At 33.5% G+C, this 12,501-nt stretch overlaps 1 protein-coding gene across 1 annotated transcript in view; it reads right to left on the bottom strand.

Annotated features, from left to right (window-relative positions):
* Positions 1 to 687: 687 nt before the first annotated feature.
* Positions 688 to 12,501, bottom strand: part of MS3_00006063 (uncharacterized protein) — a 45,561-nt gene continuing 33,747 nt past the window's right edge. Inside the window, exons 3-4 of the mRNA XM_051214165.1 lie at positions 10,692 to 10,799; positions 688 to 1,287 (exon numbers count right to left, since the gene is read on the bottom strand). Of these exons, the coding sequence (XP_051067314.1) occupies positions 1,019 to 1,287; positions 10,692 to 10,799 (377 nt within the window). The 3' untranslated portion in view covers positions 688 to 1,018. The remainder of the gene's footprint in view (positions 1,288 to 10,691; positions 10,800 to 12,501) is intronic.

Raw genomic sequence — 12,501 nt, 5'->3', positions numbered from 1 at the left:
GTCTTGGGTTTGAATTCCCCAGGTCGAGGTTGTGGATGTGCACTGCTGATGAGTCCTACACCAAGACGAAACGGCCGTCTAGTGTTTCCAGGTTTTCCATGGTGGTCTAGCTTCAACTGATTCATGATTTCAACTATTAAAATTACCGGTATAGGGGTTGTGGAGATCGTTAATTTTTTATAGAGATCATGAACTGATTTATGTTAGACCACCATTGGAAACCTGGAAGCACTAGAAGGCCGCTTCGTCCTATCGTGGGACTCCTCGGCAATCGCATCCACAATCCCGCTCGCAGGATTCGAAAACACGGCCTTCAGTCTCGCGCGCGAACGCCTAACCCACTGGACCACTGAGCCACCATCCAATGGTGTTAATGTCTAACCTTAACCAATCCACGAATTTGCGCAACCATCTTGTATTCTCTTGAGGTAGACACCTGTTTCTATCCGACATGAATTAGCTCCACTGGTCACGGCTTCTCACCAGAACTCCGAGAATTTTCTCACGAAGCTAGTCACTAGTAAGTACATGGTAATTATCAGTATAGGGATTGTGGAGATTGTTAAGTTTTTGATTGAGATCATGAACCGATTGGTGTTAGAATTACTACAATCTACACAAAACTTCTGATTCTAATAAACTTGTTGTTTGTTTGTTTGTTTTAACAATAAAAATGGTGATAAACTTATCACATAAACAAAACGAAAATATTCTCTTTTATTTCAAAATAAACACTTTCTCTACAGTTTTGTTTATGATTCAATTACAAATATCAGAGTTGTTTTGTTGTCGTTTTTTTTTTGTTGTTTTCTTCTTGTTTCATAAGAAAGAATCAATAAAATCTAAAGTGAGATTTATATGTTGAGGAAACTAGTTTTCTTTTTTTTTCTTTTTTCTTTCTTTTTTTTCTTTTTCATGAAACTCATGCAAAAATCTTGGAAAATATATTCAAACTAAACTTCAAAATAAAATAAAATAAATGTAATTAAAGACAATTATTCAAAGAAGATAATATACATCAAATCATGGAATGATTGATTTGTTCCATAGGTCTATTCTTATTATTATTATCATCATCATCATCAACATCATCATCATTCTTGTCAACACTTTCAATTGTCGGTGAATATGCCCAAGATTGTTGTTCACTTGAACTAAATAATAAATATGTAATCATAGCAACAAATTGACTAAATGCTGCTAAACATAAAGCAACTCTCCAACCATTTTTTAATTCTAAACCAAATTTATGTACAACAACTGATGCGATAAATGTTGATAAAATACCTAAATGTAATAAGGAAAGAAAAAATAATAAACTATAGCACATAGATTATTTCAATAGATGATAATTGTTCTATGGAAAAGGAAAAAAAGAACATTATGTAACATTAGAGATTATTCACTTGGTGTTGCTTTACTTGTATTTTCCCATTGTTATTTAGGACTGTAATTGATCAGTCTCATGTCGGTATATGTGCATCCTGTGCGGATTGCCTCGATCAATTGAAGTCCTTAAATAACAATGGGAAGATACAAGTAAAACAACATCAAGTGAATTTAAACTACACCTCATTACACAAACAAGTAACTATCAGGATTCAGTAGTTAAGTGGATAACGTGATGACGTTTAAAGTGAACGGTACTGGGTTTGAATTCCAGAGTGAACATCAACTCTGAAATGTGGGTACATCCAACTGACGAGTCTCAAATAGGACGAAGTGGTGCGCATCCTGGATTCCACTGCTATCCACTAATCATCTTTGCTTATTTAAATATTATTGGTTAAAGTGATCCGCAGCATTTTAAATATCCAATAACATCTTCAGTCAAAGACTTTTGGCCACTTTCTCATTCATTAAATATAGGAATGTAACACATTAGAGTGTTATTTTTATTAGGTGATTCATTTTAAACACTAACTTTCAATTTATTTGTGTCTTTCATTCTTCATGTTATACTGCACTGACAGTTGTGGATAGTTCCAGAAGCTTTAAATGAAATCTCTGGTAAGAATTGCACTTCAATATGCAGTATTTACTAAATAATTGATAGGAAAGATGACTGAATGTGCTCTTTATAACATATGAACCTTTAACAACTGATAGATAAAATTCAACAACACTGTTTAATACATTCATAATCTCCAAAAAAAAACCAAAAAAGGAAATTAAATTGTAATGAATGAATAGATCAAAGGTTAGTTTAAAAAAAACTAGATATAGAATATATGGATGTTTTTGATGGAGTTTTGTTCTCTGGACTGGATGGTTCAGTCGTGAAGCTTTCATCGTTCTTCTGAACGAAATCATCAGCACAAACTTCAGTAGACTTCTACCTAAAGTTTTTGATGATGATGTCGTTCAGAAGAACGATGAAAGCTCCACGACTAAACCAGAGAACAAAACCCCATCAAAATCATCCACCTGAGCTACAAATCTCCACCCTCTCAATATGGATGTTTTAATCACGCATACGATATAATATCTTATACGTTCATTTTCATAAATTTGATTTAAAGTTTTCAATCAACAGAAAAAAATTGTGTTGATAATTGATTAAATGAAGTAATTCGACAAAACTATCCTGTAAAATTATATGTAAAGATAGATAGTGGCTAACAGTGGAATCCAGGATGCACGCCACTTCGTCCTATTTGGGACTCGTCAGTTGGATTTACCTGCATTCCAGAGTTGATGTTCACTCTACAATTCGAACTCAGTACCTTTCGTTTAAAACACCATCACGTTATCCACTTAGTTACTGAAACCTGATAGCCACCTGCTTGTGCAATGGGGTGAAGTTTAAATACACTTGGTATTGTTTCCTGTAAAATTGTTTACTAATTCCGTTAAAACAAATCTATCAAATAATATCAATAAATAATGTAATAGAGTATCAAACAGTATCAATGAGTTGTTTACTTGTTCACATTTCATAGGACGTCAATAATTCCTCAAAGATTGCATTTTATTAAAAAGTCCTAGTCACTGAATCATTCGCGTTCAGATCATCTAGTCAGTTTACCAGAAATAATCTAAAATCAAACAGATTGATCCGTGATGAAATATCCTTAAATGAAGTAATCTTAATTAAAGGAGGGTGTGTAGAATACAGGTAACTCTAGGAACTAGACAACACATTATTTGTTACTATTCACTTATCGATTATAGTATATTTGATTTCTGACGTTCTGGATGACAAATAATTGATTGACATGATATATAGGAGTTCGCAGGTTTCATTAGTCTTAGTACAACTGATATGCCATGTGAGTTAAAATAGCAATCAAACAATTAAACGGTTGTTGTACTATAAAAAATTATTGTTGAAGTAAGTATATGTATCCCCCTTACATGTGTGTTACACATCGTGGAAGAGCATATTCTGCCCACATTCACTCTCGATCCAATTCTGTCCTGACCATTTCTTTCCAGGTTTTTCCAGTTGTTATTTATTCCTTTCATGTGTGCTTCCAATTCTCGATACAGTGTGTTCTTTGACCTTACTCTTCTCCGTTTCCCTTCACGATTCCAAGTTAGGGTTTGCTTTGTGATGCAGTTTGGTGATTTCCGTAATGTATGTCCTATACACTTCCAACATCTTTTCCTAATTTCCTCTTCAGATGGAAACTCGTTTGTCCTGTCTTACATTAGATTGTTGTTGATGTATCCGGCTAATGGATATTGAGTAGACAATTGTTTATAAATATTTGTACATTTTTGATAATGTTTGTGGCAGTTCTCCACGTTTGAGCTCCAAACAGTAGAATTGTCTCGACGTTCGTATTGAAGATTCTGACATTGATGTTGATTGACAGACAGTTGTTTTGAGTTGTAGATGTTCTTCAACTGTAGGAATGCTATTCTTGCTTTGCCAATCCTTGACTTTACGTCTGCATCAGATCTTCCTTGTTCATCGATGATGCTACCTAGATACGTGAAAGATTTCGCATCTTCCAGAGTTCCTCCTTCATGTATCGTTGGGTTGGTGTTCTCTGTGTTGACTTTAAGGATGTTACTTTTTCCCTTGTGTATGTTGAGGCTTACTGATGTAGAGGCAGCTGCTACACTGGCTGTCTATACATACGTTTGTTCGTGCGTATAAAAAACTCTTACCAGAATAAGTATATATATAAGCATATACATATGTAGATGTAACTTGTATTTTACCGTCTTTCAACCAGAATAAAAATGCATTTAGACGTAACGAATCTATGAAAGATAACCATTTCACATTTAATCTGTCTCGTTTTTTTCTTACTCAATTAGACTTCATAAACCTACTTTATTAGAATTATCAATAAACACTTATATATAAAGCTATTAGGAAAAAAACAAGTATACAACTCAGTAGTTTATGTGTATAAATAGTTAATATAGCTAAATCCATTGATGTTGTAAGGTATCTACATGTATTCGGTTATTGATCAACTGATATCAACTACTACTACTACCTAATTCATTGTATTTATATTTAACTATTGAACAGGTAAGGAAAATATACATAAGTCAGTGTATTTTGTTATAGTTGTTGATCACTGATTATATCTGATGTGCTGTATAATAAATCCTCATCGGTAGTGGTAAGTTTCTTCTTTGCTTTGAGCAATATCAGTATTTATTTAGTTATCACAAGTAAAAATAACCAGTTTTACCGCTATTATAACAAGCAGATGTCCTAGACTTTTATCCCAAAAATATTATAACAAAAGTATAGAACAAAAATACATTATTCTAATAGTTGAATTCATGAATCAATGTAAGCCAGACCACCATTGAAAACCTGGAAGTATTAGGTGATCGTTTCATCGTAGTAAGGAACTCTTTAGTAGAACGCATTCACGATCCTGAATGCGGGACTCGAATCCGAGACTTTCGGTCTCACACGTGAATGCTTAAACTCTAGACCACTGAATCAGCATCCAACGCTGTTAATGTCTAACTTCAATCGAATCATGGACAATACAAGACGAAACAATCATGCACTACATCATGGTTTTCAATGGTAGTTTAGCTGACATTAACTAATGAATTCAACTTTCAAAATCACTATAAACTCTATAAACCTTCATTCTAATAAAAATCCACTATTTATTTGAATTGATTACACATTTCTATCGGAAACAATCAAGATGCAAGAATAAAAACTAAGCTTTATCACTCATTCATTCATTCTTTCAGTGATCTGGAGGTGAAGCGTTCGCGTACGAGACTGATAGGTCTTGCGTTCGAATCTCACAGGACGGAATCGTGGATGCACACTGTTGAAGAATCTCATACTGGAACGAAACGGCTGTTCAGTACTTCTAGGTTTCCCATGATGGTCTAACCTTAGTTGACTAATAAATTCAACTATAAAATTGATAAAATCTCCACAAAACCTATTTCTACTAATATTCATTCATTCATTGTCACATATACGACCTAATGAGAACTTTGTTAATTGATATTGAGTTATAAAGACAAAAAAAAAGAAGAAATTGTAATTGACATTTAAATTGATATTGTATGTTTTTCATATCTACAAAATGTTATAACATATCCCTCCCTTTTTTTTAGAAAAAAATTCTGTGAAAAACATGAATTTTGGAGAGAGAGAGAGAGAGAGAGGGAGGGAGGTTTGGAGAGAGAAACAATGACAAATAAATTTATTTCTTGTATCATTGATATCAACGGATACGGAAATCCTGATTGTGTTTCAATTCAGACATAGAAATGAGATTTTTATTTTGTTTTCCTTTTTTTAACATTTATTAATATCATGTTAAAGAGAAGAGAAGAGTAAAGTAGAATATAAAATGTCTTTTTATTGTATTTCATTCATTTCATAATTTAAATAATAAACTGTAAAACTATAGATCATTAAGTAGAGTTTGTTTCTTTATAGGAGATACTTCAATAGTAGTGCATTTGACATTTTTTGGAACTGTAGATGTATATACTACTAATGATAAGTAAACTGTTCAATGGTTTCTAGAATATAACGATTGTTGAAATATAATCCAAACTATGATTTACCATCATTCCCTAATACCCTGCGTCTAACCTCACTATTACTTACCCGGTGATCCCAGCAGATGCCAGCAATATTTCTAAGGCATCTGTGGTCAAATACTAGTAGCTTACGGGTGTCTTCTACTCTTAAGGGCCATGTTCCGCTGCCGTAAATTGAAACAGAACGAACAGCCGCGCAGTATACTCGTCCTTTTATTGATAGACGGATATCTCGCCTCCGCCAAAGGTGACGTAAGTTGGCAAAAGCCAAACGAGCTTTACGAATCCGTGCTGAGATTTCGTCAGACACCAACCCATTAGGGCTGATCAGACTTCCAAGATAAGTGAAGTTGTCAACTCGTTCGACTACTTCACTCCCTATCCTTAGTTCAGGTGTTGACGCAGACCAGTCCTGAAGCAACAACTTGCATTTAGAGGGAGAGAAGCGCATCCCAAACATTCTGGCATTGTTGCTTAGTGCTACCAGAAGACTCTGCAACCTGGGCCGATGCATACATGTGCCTGGTCCTACGTTGTAGCTGACTGACTGACTGATGATATATGTTGTGAAATTCAATAATCTTTACAAATCCTTTATAATATTTTATTCATTATTGACTAAGTGAATATCATTTATAGTTGGTTATTAAAGTAGATAAACTGTATTGGATTAATAGATTTTGATATTAAAACACATAAGCGATAATAGATGTGCATTAATTTCACTGTTAAACTATAACTCATGATAGATAGTGGCTAGCAGTGGAATCCAGGACGTGCACAACTTCGTCATATTTGAGACTCGTCAGTTGGATGTACCTGCATTCCAGAGTTGATATTCACTCTGCAATTCAAACTCAGTACCGTTCACTTTAAACGTCATCACGTTATCCACTTAACTACTGAATCCTGATAGTTACTTGTTTGTGTAATGAGGTGAAGTTTAAATTCACTTGATGTTGTTTTACTCGTATCTTCCAATTGTTGTCCAGGACTGCTAGCCACTATTCATCTTTGCTTAAAAAGCTTATGACTTAAGACAATATTGAGGGAATCCGCACAGGATGCACATATACCAACGTGAGACATAAACAGCAGTCCTAAATGACAATGGGAAGATACAAGCAAACAGCATCAAGTGAATTTAAGAACTTCAACCCATTGCACAAGCAGGTGGCTATCAGGACTCAGTAGTTAAGTGGATAACGTGATGACTTTTGAAGTGAACGGTACTAAGTTTGAGTCGTAGAGTGAACATCAAAACTATGATGCAGGTAAATCCAACTGACGAGTCCCAAATAGAACGAAACGCGCGTTCTGGATTCCACTGTTAACCACTATCCATCTTTGCTTAAAAGCTTGTCAGTTAAATAGTTTATAGTGTATGAAATTCTATATTCATTTTATAATGGATTAAATAGGAATACCGTTTTTTACATCAATACTGATATCAAGCAATATAGAAATGAACAGTATTATTAAAAGTTTGTTTTCGACAGTGATATGATAGTTGTCTTAGTAACCATTATAATAGATAACCGTTATTAATATTTGACATTATTATTATTATTATCGTTCTTATCATTATTAACGTAATCTACTATAACGGAAGTTAGAATATATATGGAATATGTAGCAAAACTCCCATTTATATTTATTTATGATAGAACAGACTACTTAGTACGTCACTAATTGGCAAATTTAAATAAGATAAAAAGGAAAGAAAGCTACATATGGAAGAAATTTATTACCGCAATTAAGTTTCATAGTATAAGATGACTTTCAATTCAAAGTCTAAATGGAGCAAAAGCTTTAGGTTGTGTTTTTACTTCCGAATGAATTTGTATATTCACTTGGTGTTGTTTTACTTGTATCTTCACATTGTTACTTAGGACTGCAGTTGATCAGTTGGCATATGTGTATCCTGTGCGGATTGCATCGATATAACCTTAAGTCACAAGTTTTATACATATTTGTTTAAAGATTCTTGATTTGATTGATATCAGTTTTGAATACAAAGTATCTGTATCGTGAGCGTACTGACTGTGCAAAACTGTTATCAGGCATTGAGTACGAAACATAAAGGACACGTCAATTGATAAGACTATAAATTTGAAATGTGTGATACCCAAATCCAACTAGTGTCTACCTCAATATTCAATGTTGAGTGTTATAGAAGTAAGCTCAACTTATGATGCTTAGGAATGACTAGTTCTTAAAGTTATATTTTACTGTTACTCACGTGTGTTATATCCTAGTGACGATTAAATTATAGGGAACTTGAAAAATATTAATAGACCAATATTGCATATATATATATATATCCCTATTGTATAACTGTTCAGTAACTAGTTTACGTAAATCTATATTCCCCTTATTATAAGCTTCATTTTGACCTATATATTATTATCATACGATTCACTATCCTTAAGTTATGTCCAGTTTGTTGGTTACAGTCTCCTACGTTCACAACCACTTTTTGGTTTGATCTTTTATAAATGTTATTTCCTATTTTATGATGTGATGCGGTCTGTTTGCCTGGTATATAAACCAAGTATGTTTGTAATAAATGATTTGCATAGTGGGGACCGTTATTGGCATTCTGAACTCAACTGGCCGAGTTAGGCGAACAAAAAACTAATAAGAACGCTAGGTTGCTTGCTCATACCGATCGAACGTCATTGGTTTAGCACAGTACAAAAGTGAATAAGTCGTATTTCGATTGGTGAATAAATCACTTGATAATCTAACCGGCCACAAAGGTCAAAACAACGTGTGTTACTACAAATGACTCTTACAGTCCATTAATACAATATAGATTACAAAAATGAAGATTGATCGAAAAACGTCATTATAATTAAATGTCTATAATGATTATTTCCGTAGTTTAATAGTCTTTCTAAGCTTATGATTAGGTTTCTTTATTTTGGAGCAGGACACTGCTGCCAATAATATATTCAACCGAGAGAAGATCACTATCTGTCAAGTTAACTTATCTGGTCTAAAAAAACGCACTAACAAATGATTTCTCATCCTTTTTTTTACTGTACCTGCGTACAGATTATCAGATAAATGGATAAAATCATATCACAAGCCAATAGTATAGTAACCATGTAAAAGAATGATTTTTATTCAGTAGTATATAAAATGGAGTTCTTATTATTTAATATGTCAGTAATGACATGATACGGCTAAGAGTTTGTTTGAAATAAAGAAAATAGTATCCATATTAAAGTCAATAAAGATTCTGTACAATTCTGTGTTCGTTCTTTGACAATGAAATTTACTTATCAATTATTCACTTACTTACTTACACCTGTTAATCACAATGGAGTATATGCAGCCGACCAGTATTCTCCAACTCACTCTGTCCTCCACCTTGCTTTCTAGTTCTATTCATTTGTCGTTTATTCTTCTCATGTCTGTTTGTCTCCATTTCTCGGCGTAATGTGTTCTTTGGTTCTTTTCTCCTCCTTTGAACTTGAGGATTCAAAGTGAGGGATTGCCTTGTGAAGCAGTTCGGTGCTTTCCTCAGCACATGTCCTATTTACTTCCAGTGCTTCCTCCGCTGGAATCTGGTTTGTTCTTTCCCACAGTAGTAGTTGTTGCTGATAGTGTCTGACCAACGGATCTGAAATATTTTGCCTAGACAACTGTTAATAAATACTTGTATCTTCTGGATGATGGCTTTAGTGGTTCTTCAAGTTTCTGCCCCATACAACAGTAGAACTGTCTTGACATTTGTGTTGAAAATTCTAACTTTGGTGTTGGTTGACAGTTATTTTGAGTTCCAGGTGTTCTTCAATTATAGATATGCTACTTTTGCTTTGCCTATCCGCGCCTTCATATCTGTATCAGATCCACTGTGTTCATCAATGATGCTGCCTGGATATGTAAAAGCTTTTACATCTTACAAATCTTCTCTGTCGATTGTGATTTGATTGTTGCATGCTGTGTTGTATCGGAGAAGCTTACTTACCAATACCAATCACTTTAGGTATTTAATAAAGGTATCTTTTACAAAGTGTTTCCTATACTGAACTCTTTGGTGAAATTATTATATGAATGTTACGTAAAATACTAATCATCTTCATTTTGATCCTGATTCATCATCAATTTATGGGTATTTTAATGATCTTCATGAGCAAGAAATAACTATAATGGTAAACGTTGACGGACAAAGTTGAGCAATTCAAAATTGATCTCTGAGTTTTAATGATTATCTAACGAAGTTCAATTCGTAATGTAAAACTATAGAGTTCAGTCATCTCTATAACACTACATACTAGAAAATTAACAAGCATAATTTGGGTTTATACTTTCAAAAACCTGTTGAGTATCATCGACAAAGAAAATCAGTTGTATGAAAATAGCTCATTACATGTACATATCACTGTATTAGTAACAACAAACAGTATAGTTTTAGGACTAAATGCACTACTAATGTGCTCCATATTTTACATAAATTCATGTTCATATCAATATTTTGTTGCATAGTGATACACATAAAAACAACTCGTTTAAAAATCTGCTGAAAACTGGCATACTAACTAATTAACAGCTTAGTTGAAAGGATCCACTTAGCATTTAGAACCAGACAAATAAGACATACGTTGTCATTGAAATATTGATCAATGTAGAATATCATGTTAATTAACACAATTGATATTATATATATACCCTTATTTACTTACCTGTAAATGTACTGACACTGTTAGCGAATCCCATAACCAAACCTGAGAAATTAGGAGCTAAATCAATCACATTTACAGCGTAGCCTGCTACTGCCAATCCAGAGAAACCTGATTAGAAAATAAGTACAGGGAAAATAAACTTACTAAATAAAGATGATAATGCTGATTATTAGTATATGATTGAAAATGAATTAAAGAAGTGGTTTTTAACTCGTTAAAAGTTAACTGATGACTAACACCATCGGATACTGTCTCAGTGGTCTAGAGGTTAAGCGTACATGTTCTAGATCAAAGGCCCTAGGTTTGATTGTTGTATGAGCGATCGTGGATGCACACTGCTAAGGAGTCCCATACGAGGACGAAATGGCTGTTCAATACTTCTAGGTCTTCAATGGTGCTCTAACATTGATCGATTCATGATCTCAATCAAAACTCAACAATCTCCACAACTATATGCTGAAAATTATGATAGTTTATTAAAGAAAAGTTTCTTTCTACAATCTCATATATTGTTGTTCTTTACATGGCAATCTATAATACAATAGTCCTATTACATTGTTAATACAGTATGATAAGAGTTTAACAAGTTAAGCAGAAACGAATAAGTTATAATGACAACTTCTAAAACCAGAAAGGGAGTTTACGAAATCAGTAAACTGTAAAGGTAAACACTGTTCCCCGAAACACTGAAATAAATCTTGGATTAATTGATTTGTAAAAACTTGTGTATTCATTTCTATAGTCAAAATCCTTTTCATTTTATAATGGTTTTGTGGTGTACTACTGATGTCGACAGATATAAGTAGTATGTATCATCAATAGAAAAATGAAATACGTGGAAGCGGAAAGTCAAGAAGATTAAAGAAAAGACAACAAGAACAGAGAATGATTATTGTGGAAACCAAAGAACAATGAAGTTTGAGACGATTGACTGATATTTGCAAAAGGAACAGTCAAGGTTAACACAATTGATTGACATTTTGCAAATGAAGTATTTACTGTATGGTTCTCAGATTTTACTAAGAGATTCTGTAGTTTTGTGTTCAAATATATTCGATTGTTCCCACTTGTATGTTCTCGTTCACTACAGTTCTGGCGGGCTAATATGAATCAGATTGACCGGGTGTTTAGAAATAAAAAGTATGTTGTATAAATTACATTCCTCTTTAGATACTTTCTAATTGTCTCTTATATCAGGATTTCTCAGTATTATTTAGCACTGGATGTAACATATAAACACTTTTGATAAAATTTATTTATAACGTACTTGAATCTGTATACAATACTCCCCTTCAGTTAAAAATGTACTAATACCCATTGAGGAAGTGTTAAAATGTACATGATCAGAATTTCTTACAACAAATGTCTATTAATGTAGTCTGAAATGAGCATAAAAGCATATCAATGATGTTTTTTCCTATATTAAAAAAATTTCGGAAACAGAAATCTAGAAGTGCTGTATTCTTGTTTTATCCTAGTATGAGACTCTTCAGCAGATTGTATCCTCGACTTCACACTTTGAAATTAAAACCAGGCCCATTAGTTTTCAGCATGAATGCTTAGACTCTAAGCCACTGAGCCGGGATCCAACAGTGTTAATGTCTAACTTTAATCAATTCACAATATTGTACAACTCTCATCCATTGTCTGCAGTAGATAACTATCTCATACCCAACATAGTTGAACTACACTGGCTACGGATTCTTAATAAAACTACATAAGTTGAAGCCAACTCTTGAGTGCCTACCTTCATGATGCAATTCTTGGAGTTCTAGTGAGAAACCGTGATCAGTTTTATGTATTACCATGT

Source organism: Schistosoma haematobium, chromosome 2 (assembly GCF_000699445.3).
Source record: "Schistosoma haematobium chromosome 2, whole genome shotgun sequence".
Lineage (NCBI taxonomy): Eukaryota > Metazoa > Platyhelminthes > Trematoda > Strigeidida > Schistosomatidae > Schistosoma > Schistosoma haematobium.
The sequence above is the reverse complement of the archived record's forward strand: the minus strand, read 5'-3'. Positions and strand labels throughout refer to the sequence as shown.